Consider the following 16,995-nt stretch of genomic DNA (forward strand, 5'->3'; position numbering starts at 1 on the left):
TTATAGTGCGTAAGTAACCGTATTATTCTTCTCGGCGAATATATTCATTTCGAATGAATATATCAAAATCCAATGATCTTATCAAAGAATCATTAAAATCCGGAAATTTTCTGTAATTTTGAAAAATCACTTGCGATACAACAACAGTCTAAGTAGTTTCGAATAACTTACTTGAAAGCATGTGTGTTGTATAAAATAAGACCTATGCATCATTTCCCCACTGAATTAGAAAACGTTTTCGGTGTGAATTCTTTTTTTTTTTACTATCTAAATTATGTTATCTTTGCTTTTATCCTTTTTCATTTGACATTCTAAAGGTCTATGTTACCAGGTCATAAAATTAAAAAAAAACATTTGACATTGACAATACAAAATACAAACTTGTCAAAACTGATAACCAAAGTTTGTTGTTGTTATTATTAAAATCGCTTGAAAAATTAAATTTTGATTTTACGTTTAATATAAGTTATATATAAAATGTCGCAAAGACGACAAATTAGAACAAGTGCCGTAGAAGAGATTACTACGTCGGACCGTGCCGTGATAGAATGCGTTCGATATATTTTTTCTCGTGAAGGAAGCAAAATTCCAATTAAAAGGGCAGAAATTTTAAAATATTTACAAAGTACCTGCGAGACTTCTACCAATCAAATTAGTAGTATAATGGTTGAAGCGAACAAAGTTTTAAAAACGGTTTGTTTCATAATATCTTAGGTATAGACCTTTTGCAGTAATGAAATTTAAGTGTTTGCATATAATAAAAAAACTTATTTCAACAAACATGATGCGCTCAAGTTCGCGATTATTCCGGGTAATCCCCGAAACCTGTATACCAATTTTGTCAGGCCCACTACTTAAACATCATTTTCCGCCAATACTATAGTCTTTTTTTTATTCCACGCTGACGAAATTTAGGGCAACAGCTAGCATTAAATACTGCCACACTTACTTATTGTTTAATAGTTTTTTAAGAGCAACCTTAGTGTAGATTTATTTTGATAAATTCATACTCTGGAACCCCCTTAATTATAATTATATGACTGTATACATTTTATTTACAGTCAATTTTTTTTTAATGTTATAAGCGTAATATAATAATATCCTGTCGACATTTACCTGTTTCAGGTATATGGATATAAATTGGTGCAGGTTGAGGCAAAGACTGGTGTACAATACATTGTAGTACTTGATGAGGAGTGTCAATCATTGTCATCAAGTGTCATAGATCCACAACAACGAAGAATATTGATAGCATGCTTAATTCATATATTTATGTCTGGATGTCCTGTTAAAGAAGGTTTGTTGTCATTACATTGAAACTAGCTTTTAGCTATGGTAAGGTTTTACATAACTAGCCTCTTTTTATTTTGCATATGGAAGATCAAATATATAGGAAACTGCCACTATAAGCTAAAGTTAGGCTTATTTTCTTTATTTAGCTGTCGCGACTCGGGCCGTTTGGAATTTTAAAAAAAACTTAATAAGTGGCATATGTGTTCTTCCAGACTATGTTCTACATGTGTGCCATATTTCATCAAAATTCTTTAAGCCATTCTGGAGATACCTTCAAACAAGCTTCCATCCATCTAAAAATTCACATTTATAATATTAGTAAGATGAAAGCAAGGTACAATGTATATAATTACAATAAATGTGTCTATGAACCCATTGCTGGTTTGTCCAGAGATTTTGAACGATGCTATGAATTATAATAGTTGGTAAGCTTAGATATTTTTTTACAGCAAATTAGTTAGCTCACACATACCGTGGTATGTTTCGAATTTTCTATGAAAATGTTTCACCTCAATAGCAGGAGTAAGGAATAAATGTCCTTGAACCTAAAAGTTATTTTTTTTAACAGATGACATGTGGAAATTCCTCTCGGAATCTGGTCTGTTGGAAGAAAATGATTACTCTGGCAGGAAATCATTTATCAGCACTGCAACCAAACAGATGTATTTACTTTATACCAAGGTATATTTTTATTGTAATAAGATATAATACATAACTTACTTGACTTAAAGTCCTATGTTCCCGTAGTAGGGCAGAGGGCGTCCACAGTGCGCCGCCAGTTTGATCTATCTTGGGCTCTGCGTTTGGTCTCGGGCCATGTCAGCACAATTGCTACTGACAGCCAGGTTTGTTTAGGACGGCCACATATTCTTGTTCTTGTTGTTTGTTCTGTGTTTGCTAAATTTTATAGAAATTAGTTTAGCCGTTCTGAAGATATTAATCAAATATCCATCCGTCCATGTAAAGTTTTTCATTTATAATATTAGTAAGATATTCTCTTAACTTTTTGTGGAGTTTAATCTATTATTTCAATGAATTATTTTATAGAGATTAAGATATAATAGCTTTAATATGTTAAGACTATGTTGTATTATAATTTGGTGTTTTTTTTTCTTTAGGTTGGCGATGGTGAGTTAGCAAGAAATATATTTGAATGGGGCAAAAGAGCCACCGAGGAAGTGCCAAAAAATTTTTTACTTAACAAAATGGCTGAGGTTTGTGCATAATTGCTTTTATTACTTAACAAGATGCCCGCGACTCCGACTGCGCGAAATTACATTCTACATCTACGCCAGATTTCAGTAAAGATACTTTCAAACAAATATCCATCCATCCATCCATTCATACATCTAAACATTCGCATTTATAATATTAGTAAGAATTTAAATTAGCTAGAGTTTAAGGAATTAGCTGCTATCTTTTGATTCTCTCAGATTACCAGAGGGTAACACAGTTAAAATATTTTTTTGTATTTTACAGGCCTTAGGCAAAACACCAGATCACTGGTATGAACAATATAAAGAAGCTACTGAAGGGACTTAAGTTTAGATTTACATATTTTTATATATATTTATTAATAAAAATAAATCATACACAAATATGTTGTTATTATAATCCACTGTGTTCACGTTTAGTACACACAAATGACGGTGATTTGTTCCAAGTACTAGACAGTACAACTTTTTAGCAACAACATAGAGTTGTTTTAACTTTGGTTAAAAACTTTGGCTAGAGAGAAAGAAGTATCGTCGTTTGGCTTAATCCACTCCTAAAGTTCATCTAATTTACATCACTAAATAAATAAATAAAATAAATAAAACTTCTTTATTGCCATCACACAAATACATCAAATCACACAGTAATTACAAATATATATTTATATGTATGACGACAATGGGCTGCAGGCTCAGCGTGTACCGCATGGCATGGCCATGCGGAGCTGGTTTTCAGCCTGTCCCGGTAGGCCACGTTATGATCGTTCAGAGGTGCCCATCAGCCCGTTTACAACCACTAGAAATTAAGTAAAAGAAATAAAACAAAAGCAGACAACTAAACAAACAAAAATAAAAGTAATTACAACTCGTAGCAACTAACTAAAGATAATGGAGAAATAAAAAGAAAACATAGTTAATTTTAAAAAAGACAAGAACACATTAGCTATATATTAAACAGGTTATAAGTTCGATTGCCTAAGCAATAACTTCTCTTTAAGATGTTTTTTAAACAATTGAGCAGATACTAAAGCAGACCCAGTAAAAAGAGAAAGGTAATAAAACAGAATAATTGGTAGCATTGACTATTTTTAGTTATTATTCATTAAAATCCTATTTTTGGAATCGTATTCACAGTCCTAAAACTTTAAAAGTGAATTGAAAAAATTCAACTAATTATTGTAAATATTCGAAACGCCCTAAAATTAGCTGTGGCCGTAGACCGTAATTCTTTTTAGTATGTTGGCTTGAAAACCGTAAAAAACGGCAATTGTGGTAGCGTTGGCAACACTGTCATGAATGTGACAACGATTAAGCTCCGTATACACTAGCACCTTCAAATGATTTGTATGGATTTATTGAAATTGATAAATGTTTTTATTGCTTGACGAACTAAAGTATTCTGTTGTTTGCAAGTACATTAGTATAAGCATGTGTGTTGGTTTTTGTGTGTTCCATTGTGATTGATTAATTTATGGTAAAATGTAAATATGTACAGTTAGTGAACTTGTGGCGTTTTCGTTGCATTTATAATTGTATATATTTATTAAATTAAACTCGTTTTTGAAGCACGAAGTTCGAAATAGTCCAATATCGTCTTTAGATTTAAAGTTTAGATTTATCCATCCAATGGACAGTGTATACGTAACTTTAACATGAAACGTCATCGTGCTGATACCGCGAATTAAAAACCTACCTAACCTAGTCTTGGTATATAATGAAAACTTGATTGGCAACTGTGGGCATTTGCGTTTGCTTTTCTGTGATAAACGAGCGAGTTGTGTTCGTAGGTGGTAATATAAGCCGGTTGGTTATCTATTTTCGTTGTTACTAAGTGCTTTTCAATTGGGTAAGTACACTTTTTTTTGAATCACGACTGTGAAATATTTGTTATTTGGTGTTTTGATCCAGCAATTTACGTTTAAAACGTAATATTAGAAGCAGGGTACTTAGGTACCTATCTATAAATTACTGCAATTGTTGTCTGATGGTGTTCGTAATGGTTTTCGACGTTTCGTAATAAATTATATTTTTGCCGCTATCTACAAACCCTCTTCTAGCCTAGATCTGGGAAGATTTATCTGCTAGCTATCTAATTATCTCGCTTTACTTGTGAGTTTATGTCAAGATCGGTGGACGCCCCGGCTTCGTACGTCTAAATGTTTATAAATATAAATACATATTTAGGGATATTAATTTCTGTTTATTACAAAGAGTAGTATTATAAGTAAATTAAAACAACAAAGAGTCAAGTGCAAACTAAAGATGTAAAATTAAACTAGTATGCTATAATACTTTACAAATTTTTTTTATAGGAAAATGACTAAGACAAAATTCTACTACTTCAACCTGCGTGCTCTGGGTGAGTCATGTCGCCTCCTGCTGACCTACACCGGCGAGGAGTTTGAAGACAACCGTGTTGCCATGGAGGAGTGGCAAGAAATGAAACCAAGTTAGTATAAATATATGACATCAGTATGAAACTCTGAGATCCATTCATTAATGTAAATCTGTAATGGTGGAAAAGTGGCAAATGATTAAAGAGTCATTTGGTGTTAGAGCAGAGAATATGCAAAAAAAGATATTATTCTATCAAAAAGGATATATATTATCTATATTAAAAGTGTAGGCTAAAGATCCTAGATCTATAGAAGGCTGTTGTAATTTACCTGGTAAAAATAAATTAGTAAGATGAAAAATTATTGCATATAAATTTACATAATTTATTATTTTTAGTTTAGTAAAGTTTCACCCTTTTGGCGGTGCATCTCTGTTGCTACATCTTCATATTCCCAAAACTCAACTTTAATGCCCTTCAGAGTAAACCATCATGATGGATCCCAGACTCTAGGGGATCACCTGAACCGCTTTAGAAATCAAAATATATACTGAATATAAATGCTAATGTTTAGATGTATGGATGGATGGATTTATCACAAGTAGCTACACGGATCTCACTTAAATTTAGCATAGATATACAATCTGGGACAACACAGGCTACTTATTAAATTTGTTTTACTTCCTGGCGGACAGAGTATATAATTTAGTAAAGTCGACTAAAATATTAGTAAAATCCATAAGGCAAAGTATCTCTTATCTATAGTTGTAAACTAAACAGTAAACAATAAGTAACTTAAAGATATATAAAAAGAGTTTTATTATTCATTCATCAATTTCCGTCTCCTTGACTCCGTTTGAATAACAACCATGTTTGTTACTATATTACAGACAGACCTGTACAATCGCGCACAACGGTACAATAGTGGTACAATCAACTATCACCGGATGTACATGTTTGTGACTGTACCATTGTTTACTAAATGAGTTTTTTTTTTCATATGGCTGTATTATACTTGTGTAATGTATTGTACCTTTCTATATAAGTTTTTTTTTAAATTTGTTGATAGGCAACAGTTGAACAGATGTTATTGACGATGTTGATTGTTTATCTTATTTTGATTATTATTTATTTATAAAATTACATTTTATTGATATAATTAATATGATAGTGAATAGTATTTTGATAACAAGATATGTGTAAAAACAGATGAATCGATTTTTACGAATTAGGTATTCGATTTTTTTTATAGTCTGTTGTACTTTTTAACTTATTACAGTCTGTTCATTTATTATTGTTTTTAATTCCCTTGTTATCAGAAACGGTGTTCGGCCAGCTACCGATCCTGGAGGTGGATGGTAAGCAGTACGCGCAAAGCAACGCGATTTGCCGCTACCTCGGCCGTAAGCACGGTCTCGCCGGTGCCACTCTTGAGGAAGACCTCATCATTGACCAGAACGTCGATTTCCTCAATGATATTAGAACCAGTGAGTAGAATAGAGGCATTTTAGCGTTTCCCGCGCCCTGGGCGAGATTTTTGCGGACCCTTTTTTTGATTTAGAGGTATCTTAAAGGGCGGCTTTGTGCTTGGCGCCCTGGGCGATCGCCCTATTTCGTTCTAACACTGCAACTGAATAAAGATTAATCATGTTTACAGCTTGAACTTTCTTACGTATTGTTGTGTAGTACACGAGGTGTAGCGCGGGGGGGGGGCACTGCGTCGCGCGCACTTGACCTTGAGTCACCAAAAAGATGTTTATACTGTATAAGTAAATTTATCCTGGCGATTGTTAAACAAAATGGCGGCATATGACTTAGTGCAGTTTTGAACGCAGTAAGTGCATGTTTACAACAAGCAGTGTTTATTTATAATGTGCGTAATTTTGCGCTTTTCATTATTATTGTTAATTATATTAATGTGTACACATAGATGGTAATATTAAAGTGTCATACTTGAAATTTATCTACGTAATTACGGTATATGATATCAATAAGTGGCTTTTTATCGAAATTCTGTAGCAATACGATGAGTCTCAAGGTCGCGAAATCATTGTGTTATAATGCCCAGTGTTTTAACATATTACAAGTATGAAGATCTGTTTAAATAGTTGTTGCTATGAGTAGATCTGGTTAACCGGTAATCTGTGTTTTTACTGTGTTAACTATATGATGATATTTGTATTGGCAAACGAGTCATATAATTTTTGTATATTTATAGTGAAGTGAAGGATTATTATATCTTTTTGTTGTTATTTAAAAGGTTTTTATAGAAGTTGTTTTGCATACGGCGGGGAAAGTCGCGGACAAAAGCTAGTTTGTAAAAATACTAACGAAGCTTTGTTACAGAGGCGGCCGCAGTCCATTACGAGAACGACGAGGCGGTCAAAGCCAAGAAACACGAGGACTTTTCCAAGAACGTCTACCCCGCAATGCTCAGCAAGCTTGATGAAATTATCAAGCAGAATAACGGACATCTCGCACTTGGCAAAGTAAGAAAATTATCAAACCTAGAAAATTTGAAAGTTTCCATCGTATTGCATAATATTTTTTTTATTTCCGATTAATTTTACGATTATTATTATCTGTGTAAATTTCTTAAGATGATTTAAGCCGTTGTTGTTGCTTTTCAAAGTAACCATACATGTTTAGTTTTTGCTTTTATTTACTTTTTGTACAGAGTGTAACATAGTTCTTATTTTGTCACATCAGTCTTAAGTATATTAAAGGTTTTATGTTTATTTCTAACAGCTCACTTGGGGTGACTTCGTGTTCGCTGGCATCTTCTTGTACCTGAAGACTATGCTGCAGATGCCCGACTTGGAAGAGAAATATCCCAGCTTTAAAAAGCTCTACGACACCATCTTCTCATTCCCCAAGATCCAGGACTACGTGTCCAAATTGCCAACGCCAGTGTACAACTTTTAACGCACCTAAAACATTACAACATACAACATGATGTGCGTAAAAGATTCATCTAAAATTTCTATTAATCATTCTACAATATCTGATAGGTCTATAAAACATTGTACAACATCAGACATATCTATAAACCATTGTACAATTTCCAACATGTCTTTTAACGATTGTACATCATCTAACATGTATATTAACCATTGTACAATATCAAATTTGACCTTAAATCATTGTACAATATGTAACATGTTTATAAACCATTGTACAATATCTCGCATGACTTTAAACTGTTGTACAATAACTGATATGTCCTTAAACCATTGTACAACATCTAATATATATTTTAACCAGTGTACAACATGTAACATGTCTGTAACAAATTGTACAACATCTCTGACATGTCTGTTAACTAATGTACAATGACTTTAACTGTATTTGCAAGCCGGTGTACACTATGTTACCCAGTGTACAATATGTAACATGTCTGTAAACAAATGTTGAACACAAGTTATATAATACAATTAGTGTAACATATATGCTTTGAAAACAATGGTGCATAAATATAATATGTCGTAAGAAAGAATTCCATTATTCGTTGTCTTAATAATTTTATCTTTGAATTACAAAGTGCCTTACATGTTGCATTATTATTTGATTTTATTCAATATTTTTAGTTTAAAGAAATGCACAAAATATAAAATGTGTTTTCTATATTTTCGAATAATAAACAATTGTATTACAAATGGTGTTTTATTTAAGAAAACAAAAATCGGACTCATAAATTGAGAGAAATAAAACAATGGGCATGATAATACCTCTTATATACAGGATGTCCGGGAACGACGTGTACAGTGGAGTACCACAAACTTGGTTAACAATATGACTTCACCCCAACTTACCTCTATTCAAAGTCGCGTAATATTAAAATCTATTATAGACTTTTCGAAATAATTCAGTAAATTTGATATCTAACTAATATTATAAAGCAAACGTTTGGATGTTTGTTACTATGTTTATCTAAAACAGCTGCAAGGATCTCTTGAAATTTGGTATAGAGTTAGGTGTGGATGATAGAATACATAGGTTACTAATTAAGATTTTTTTATTCGCGCGAATGGAGTCGCGGTCGATAGTAAGTAATAAACTGAAGGGTTCTAGCGTCTAAACTACGTAATACACAGTGATAGGCGCCAGCAAATGTGCCGGCTCGTCCGGTGTAATACCACCACACAGAAAACGTCTAGTGAAAGCAATTCCGCGTTTTGTCTATTTGTAACTCATCATGTGTGTTCTGGAAGCCTTGTTGTCCTCTTTCCCTCCCCTCCCTATTCTTATAAGGAAAGGATGAGAAGGGGAAATGGATTTGACGGAGGACAAACTTTAGGGATATCGTTATTTCCTTAACTGCAATAATATTATGTCTATGATAATTATTTGTAATTTGATATTGAATAATGAACACATTCGTAACACCTGTATTTTTCCCACACATAAATTGAACATAATGATTGAATCAATGGACTGCAGATGTCGTTTCTCGTGACCTTGAGACACGAGGCGTCCTGCAAATTGCTTTGTGAGTCATAATTACGGTGAGTTTCCACTACGATATTTTATTAAAATGTTGGCATCCCTTTCATTCTCTGTGGTAAAAACAGAGACAGTGTGTCACGGTAGGGGAATTTCTCGGTTAAGCTTTGTAAACAACCAATTATCGCTTGACTGTTGACGAACGTATTTAGGAGATTTCATGAACATTTTTCATCTCGAAGATTCAAATATGAATTTGGTTATTATTTTAGTAATATCGGCGATTTTTCGATTAAAAACACCGAAATGTGTTCTTTAAAATATAATGATTAAATAAAAAGTAAGGTTTTACAAATAAAACATTGTATATGTTAATTAATAATCAGTTTTGGGAGCTGCGTCAATGAAAGCCTTCACTTTGGGCAAAGCACAAACTGTATCCCTCAGTTTCTTGAAGCTCGGATACTTTTCATCCAAATCTGGCATTTGAGTGAGCATTTTGAGCGCATCGTACATTCCGGCGAAGATAAAATCAGCCCATGTCAACTAAAAAAATAAATAAAAAAACTCAAGTTTTACCCCTAATATAAAACAGAATAGTGTAATTTTTATCGCACCTTGCCAGCGGCTAAATATCCGTTATTCTGTTGAATCATTTCATCCAATTTTCCGAACAAGAACGGCAACTGATTCTTCTTGAGGTCCTCAAGTTTTGTTGCTTTCAGTTTCTCATCGGGTTCGTAATGTGCTGACGCCGCCTCTGGATACAAAAATTCAAATTTATAGGTCAGTACAGTCAGCCCGCCCTTTTGCATTCTTATATAAAAAGTTTTAGACATTTGGCGCGAATGACGTGCTTTCGTTGAACGGATAGTGAGGGGAACATGACCGTCGATATTTTAGTAAGGCTAGTGTTGAGTCAATACACTGACTCATTTTCGAATTTTCTTCGTAACAAAAGGTAGTTGCTAGAAAGTAAATGATTCGTGAAGTCTACTTACTTAAACGTACATCGTTAAAGAAATCCATATTCTGGTCGATGATAAGATCCTCCTCGATGTCGGCACCGGCTAGGCCGTACTTGCGTCCGAGGTAGCGGCAGATTGCAACACATTGCGCGTACTGCTTGCCATCTATCTCCACCATAGGTAGTTGACCGAATGGTGTCTCTGGTAAACAACGCGTATTTAAAAACATACCGTAGGTCAGAAATATATGCACTTTTAGCAAATTTTTTTGATATATTAATCATATTTTATATATAAAATTCTCCTATAGAACATAGTCTGGAAGAATACGTACACACTGTTAATTACGTGTAGACAGTGTCATGTACAGCTAGTTTACAATATACCTAGTAAAATTACAATCGAGCGTCATTCAATATAGGAAACTACAAACTTGGTTTTAACTCTGGCCAATGTTCTTTTTCTACGCGGACGTCTTCAAACTCCTGTCCGCCATAGGCCAGCAACATACGTATGCCTTCACCCAAACCCTTTACATTGAAATAGGTCACTGTAACCTTCGGCATTGTTCGATTTTAGTTATCTTCTGTAATAAAAAACATATTAAAGAAACAAAGATTGCTTTGGTTGTAATTTAATTGTATCGTGTTAAACCGAGCGTCGGTGGCTCAGTGGTAAAGTACTTGGCTTGCAATCTGCAGGTCCTGGGTTCGAATCCCGCTATGTACCAATGTGTTTTTCGATTTCCGATTTACATATATACATTTATCCGACGTTCTTACGGTGAAGGAAAACATCGTGATGCAACCTGCACATATCTGAGAAGAAATTCAAATATATGTGTGAAGTCAACCAAGCCGCAGTTGGCCAGCGTGGTTGGCTATGGCCTAATCACCTTTAACTTAGGGTAGGCTCCGAGCCCCTCGGTGGGTACGTATAGTGAGCTGATGAAGTGTTAAACCGTTTTAGAAATAAAATAATTATTATTCTAATACATATCTCTAGTATAAATCAATAAGAATCATTAATCAATAATAAATCTTATCAGTTTTTTAAGCTTATTTTATTTTGTTAAGATATTTTTTTTCGAAGAATATATGCTAGCAACGCCTGACATTTTTAAACAGGCAATAAACATGGAAATAAATATTAATCGTGTTATGCATTAAATTCATTGTTTAATAAGAAATACTTTGAAAAACGCCGAATAAAATTATATTACGATGTTTAATTAGTAGACGCTTACGTAGGTGAAAGAAATATTACTATCTTACTAATATAAATACGAAAGTTTAAATGGATGGTTGTTTGTTTGAAGGTATCTCCAAATCTGATCAACAGATCTCGATAAAATTTGGCATAGATGTGGAACATATTCTGGAAGAACTAAGCTACTCCTAAGTTTGTTTTTAATTCTAAGCGGACGGAGTCGGGGGCAACATCTAGTAAACTATAGTGAAGCTGGTGCAAATTTAACTTATATTTATTAATTTCATTAGTTAATAGAGACAAGATTATTTACTTTTCAAAATCTCTGTCTTATATACTTAATCTAGGACTATCTAAAGTACTAGCCTATCTTTAGTATAGTCTGTCAACAAAGCTATATTCATTGTTTACTGTATCTTATCAAATTGAATGATAGTCAAATCAAATAACACTAGTTAGTTCAACTAACTTTCTTGTAGGCCATGGGGAGATTAACTATACTTATAGATTTACTAGATGTGGCCCGCGACTCCATTCGCAAAACATAAATAGCCTATGTTTTCTTTTAGACTATGTTCTATATGTATGTCAAATTACATCGAGATCAGTTGAGCCGTTCTGGATATACCTTGATCGATCCATCCATCTAAACATTTGCATTTATAATATTAGTAAGAAGAAAAAGGAAAATGACTAAGCAAAAGTTATTAGTCAAAAACGGTCGCTGGATACTGTTGAATTTTGGCATCGATAAGGCATTTGGCCTTATGGTTAAGTATAGACAGCCGATAGAAATCAAGGGTTTGAATGCAATTTGATTGACGTGAACCATATTCTTGCACAAATCTAATTGGAATGGGTACATTAATATTTATAATGTAAAATAAATGTTTTTAATATTTTACCTAATTATAATGAAAGCTTTTGAAACGCGAACGAAGTTCCAATGAAACCAAGTTAGCAATAAAAAGACCCAATGTTAAGTTTATCGCTTTCTTATCTATAAAGATATATATTTCAACGACGTACTGTGAGAATTACACTATATCTTTGAGATATCTAAACTATGAGAATACACATTCATACGATCGTAACATATAATGAACCATTAACTAATAATAAAACATATATTTTGACCGGTAAAAAAATCGAATCAAAATTAAATGATTTTAAAACTATTGAACTACAAATTATGGTGAGATTAAGCCTAGTCAGTAATTGGTCATATAATGTTGGAGAGATTGGACCTCTTTACACTATTTCGAGAAACTTACCACCTTTTATATATAGGGTAGGTTATATTGGCTTAAAAGCATTACTAATACAACTTTTATAAAAAAAATTATAAGACACGAGATAATTGCGATTTTTAGCTTGTTTTAAATTTTTATTGATCCGAGAATATCTAGATAATAGATGGAAGTTATTAAAAACAAGGAATAATACTTTCTACATCCTCACAAGTTCATATTTTTTTAATAGTATCTGAGGTCAGATCTTAAATTATAAGCCGGGCGAGGTTATATCTCAATTGAATAATAGAACGCCGGTCGATTAAATAAATTTTAAATTGCTGGCATAACGTAAAAACTAAATATATTGTAAGTCTTAAAATAGTTTTTATTGCAATTATAACTATAATGCAGACAAACATAAGTTACAAGAAATAAATTAAAACAGAAAACACTTACGAAAGAATAAAAAAAATATCTGGAATGCACTCTGCCAACACAATGTTGACGTGAAACTAGAAAACTGCTCCAACAGCCGACTGCCGGCGTCAGTAGTACCAACCGTACCAACTAGCAACAACCGGCTATTGACCAATGGCCATGTTTTGTGTGCGCGTGACCTTGGACTTTTATTTTCACAGAGTATACATACAGAGAGTAAACTTTTATCTTGTTATCATGGTAAAGAAATTGTTTGTAAAATTGGTCATGTTGTGCAAATAAAAGCATCAATTTTATTACAGACTAGTGGTCAACTGCGACTTCGTCAGTACCAAATTAAAAAAGTCTAGGTTACCATAAACTACATACCAGTAAAATTCCCCTCAAAATTAGTCCAGAATTTTAAGCCATTACCCGCTTATTTATACTGTATGCAAATAATATAATTATTTTGTATAGTAACAATAAATAGCAGGAATAAAAATAGTCTACGTTGCTACGCCCCCGGCGCCGGCGCAAGTCCAAGGTCAACCTCGAGAGCAAAATACATATTCCATGTGAAAGAAAAAGAGTAAATATATTATTTCATACTTCATAGACTAATAAACCGTTTTAATTTTCTTGGTGAGAATTATACGAATATTTTTTAGGACCTCCTCCTCCATTTTCACAAGTAATGTTACAGAATGTTGTCATCATAACTATGAAATCATCGTGTTAACACAATTTGTTTGCCGTAAAGATAATAAAGACGACGATAATGTGTTTTTCTTCACATTTTGCTAGTGGAAATTCATGGGTATGGCCATTTTAATTGGCTTATTTCATGGTATTAGTTATTGGATACTACAATTTACGGCTGAGAGAGTTTGAATATAAGTAGAACTATATGAAATTGAGTATAAGGAATAATATTGCATTTTATTGAAAATTTATCGTGTTATCGTTTGCAAATGTTAGTGAATTTCTAATTAATTAGGAATATTGCTAATATAAACAAAAACAATTTTTTATAACAGATATATGTTTTAATATAAAAATTGAAATACACAATAACGACTCTTATCAACAAAGATACCTTTGATCCAATTTTTTCAGCTGGAAAAGGATATTTTGTCTATTAAAAATATAACATAATGATAGAAATAAAAGAAATACTGACATAATGTAACATCCATTTAGTCGTATATAAAAACTAAAAATCTGTCTTGGGCGCGGATTCACAGAACTCTTTAACTTTGGCCAGGGAGCGCACGGTGTCCCTCAATTTGGAGAAACTGGGATACTTCTCGTCCAGGTCTGGTATATGTGTGAACATTTTAAGGGCGTCGTACACGCCGGCGAACATAAAATCAGCCCATGTTAACTGAAATAACACATAACGACAAGGAAAATAATTAAATACCTGTCCTATATATCTTATCATCTTGTAAAGACGCCGCAATATATTTAATAATTGTAATCATCAGCTCACTATACGTCCCCACTAAAGGACTTCGAGTCTACCCCTTGGGTGTGATTAGACTGTTAAAAATAGTACTTTCAGTAATATTGATTCATACGTACCCTCCCGGCAGCTAAAAATCCGTTGTTCTCTTTTATTATCTCATTCAATTTACTAAATAGGAATGGGAAATGATTCTTCTTGAGATCCTCCAGCTTGGCGGCTTTGACCTTTTCATCAGGCTCGTAATTTGCTGCCACAGCCTCTTCAATGATGAAATGCGTAAAAATCATGTAAGTACTTGATTTAAAAATCGGACAAGCTATTAGTTACTCTTTTATCGAGAGAGCATAACATATCTTGACTAATCACCATCTTAGTAACTCCTAAGTTATAGTAATATATATAAAATTTTTATAAAAATTTTTTATTGTTAATATTTACCTAAAATAGTCTATAGTTTAACATAGGCCCAAATTACTTGTGCTCTACGCAAAACTTCGCTTTCGCAATCAAATACGTCCTGCCCTTATAAACATTTGTACTGAATTTGAGTAACTTACTCATCCGAATGTCATTAAAGAAATCCATGTTCTGGTCGATGAGCAGGTCCTCTTCTAGTGTGGTACCAGCCAGACCGTACTTGCGGCCGAGGTAACGGCAGATAGCAATACATTGCGCGTACTGCTTGCCATCTATCTCAAGTAAAGGCAGCTGCCCAAATGGCGTCTCTGAGAAGAAACAGAAATTATTACACGTAGTATAGAATTAAACAGAATGCACAAACTGAATTAGAATAGAGTCTCGAAAAATATCGTTTACTAACTAGGTTTCAAGTCCGGCCATTGTTCTTTGTCAACGCGGACATCTTCGAACTCCTGTCCGCCGTAGGCCAGCAACATACGTATGCCTTCACCCAAACCCTTCACATTGAAGTACGTCACTGACACCTTCGGCATTATCTGATGATGGAAGATATTAATGCTATTAAAATATCTTAATAAAATAAATAAAAAATATGGTAAAAAGACAGTTTAAAAATGTCTTCTTTTTGGCCAGATCCATAATAATCATTTACTAGAATCGTATATTCTAGCACATTTTTGGGTTCTAGAAAATTTTATACCTTACTCTATTATTTGTTGCCAAGCTAAAATCACCTGGATAGTACCCCTACACCGTTATCTAAGTATTTATCTATATAAAGTGCTATTTAAATATTAACGATGATTTTTTTCCATATCTTATAAGGTGAAGTAGTGATATACAAATCAAATATAACTTAAACTTGTTTAACTTGATTAAGTCTCATGTATTTCATTGGTTTATGATACAGTCTATGGGTCAATGGCCTTAAACAAGGCGAGAGAGTGAACAGTGTGTTCTGTTACAAATTTATGTGGTTTATATGTTTAGAATATAGATATATTAACTCTAGATTGAGCGATTCATACAAGTTTGGCGTTTAATCGGAAGACTATTTTCCAATCCTAATCCAATCCCAAATTGAGGAACATTAAGTGTAGAAAAATTAATAGTAAAATAAAGTATAAGATTTGTTCAAACCTAATTAAAACCAAATATATTTAACAAATACAAAAAAAAATAGTTGTTAATATAGGTGTTTTAAAAAATGCCACGATTAATTACAATTTTTAACTTACTAAACTTTACTAAAACTAAGAAATAAAAATAAGAATAATTGCAACCTCTTATCTTTTGATTTATTTATTATGTAAATTGCGTTATATAAACTAGAGAAATTTACCACAAAAATGCCCCCGGAGGACTTCAAAAATGCCTCATTTTTGTGCTCTGAACGCTCCAAAAAATTATAATCTATGTTATAGAATATCTCATTTGGAACAACAGGATTAGTGACTAAATTGAATTTCAAAATACTCAGTAAATGGCGTTAAACAATTTAAACGGCATTAAAACTATAAATTCAATGTTAAAAATTGAATACTTTCGACGCACTATTAAACTTTTGATTTAATTGTATCTTTTTACTAGAAATCACTTACGAATTACGATGGAATAAGACGCGATGTTAAGGCGCGATCGACAGTCCTACCAACTTAACAACACTGGGCGTACATTGTGTTTTAAACGGTTTTGTATCTTCGTGTTGCCATGGATATTTAATCGTACAAAGAGTAAAGCTATCACACAGAAAGGACATACAAGTGAAACTATTTGAGCGTGCGTCCACATGAACAGCAAATGTGACCGATAAATATTAGTTAAGCTGATCTTATATCGAGCGGATTTGAGAATTTAGCCTTGTCAGCAAAAGTAAAGTTGTAGATAAGATTTGAATAATTCTGTTGTTTTTTGTAACTAAGTCTCTAATGATATGGTTAAAATTTATTAATGTAGTTATGTTAGTAGTATTTCAGAGGATAAAAATTCA

General features: G+C 33.0%; 3 protein-coding genes across 3 annotated transcripts; 2 read left to right on the forward strand and 1 right to left on the reverse strand.

Annotated features, from left to right (window-relative positions):
* The first annotated feature begins 376 nt into the window (after positions 1 to 376).
* Positions 377 to 3,084, forward strand: LOC106126776 (melanoma-associated antigen G1). The gene is made up of 5 exons (XM_013324621.1): positions 377 to 693; positions 1,126 to 1,297; positions 1,862 to 1,974; positions 2,412 to 2,507; positions 2,773 to 3,084. Exons 1-5 carry the CDS (start codon positions 478 to 480, stop codon positions 2,833 to 2,835), a joined length of 660 nt encoding a protein of 219 aa, XP_013180075.1. The 5' UTR covers positions 377 to 477; the 3' UTR covers positions 2,836 to 3,084.
* A 1,157-nt stretch (positions 3,085 to 4,241) lies between these two features.
* Positions 4,242 to 8,498, forward strand: LOC106126668 (glutathione S-transferase 2-like). Its single transcript, NM_001312096.1, is given in 5 exon segments — positions 4,242 to 4,353; positions 4,820 to 4,956; positions 6,162 to 6,329; positions 7,189 to 7,331; positions 7,591 to 8,498. Coding segments are annotated over 4 exon segments (621 nt in total). The 5' UTR covers positions 4,242 to 4,353; positions 4,820 to 4,823; the 3' UTR covers positions 7,768 to 8,498.
* A 1,162-nt stretch (positions 8,499 to 9,660) lies between these two features.
* LOC106126515 (uncharacterized) lies at positions 9,661 to 16,694 on the reverse strand. The gene is made up of 9 exons (XM_013324226.1): positions 16,607 to 16,694; positions 15,406 to 15,541; positions 15,143 to 15,310; positions 14,702 to 14,844; positions 14,332 to 14,501; positions 10,687 to 10,826; positions 10,287 to 10,454; positions 9,903 to 10,045; positions 9,661 to 9,831 (listed from the first exon to the last, which is right to left on the reverse strand). Exons 2-9 carry the CDS (start codon positions 15,536 to 15,538, stop codon positions 9,661 to 9,663), a joined length of 1,236 nt encoding a protein of 411 aa, XP_013179680.1. The 5' UTR covers positions 15,539 to 15,541; positions 16,607 to 16,694.
* Positions 16,695 to 16,995: the final 301 nt, after the last annotated feature.

This window comes from Papilio xuthus, unplaced genomic scaffold, assembly GCF_000836235.2.
Source record: "Papilio xuthus unplaced genomic scaffold, Pxut_1.1 DF824992.1, whole genome shotgun sequence".
Taxonomy (NCBI): Eukaryota; Metazoa; Arthropoda; class Insecta; order Lepidoptera; family Papilionidae; genus Papilio; species Papilio xuthus.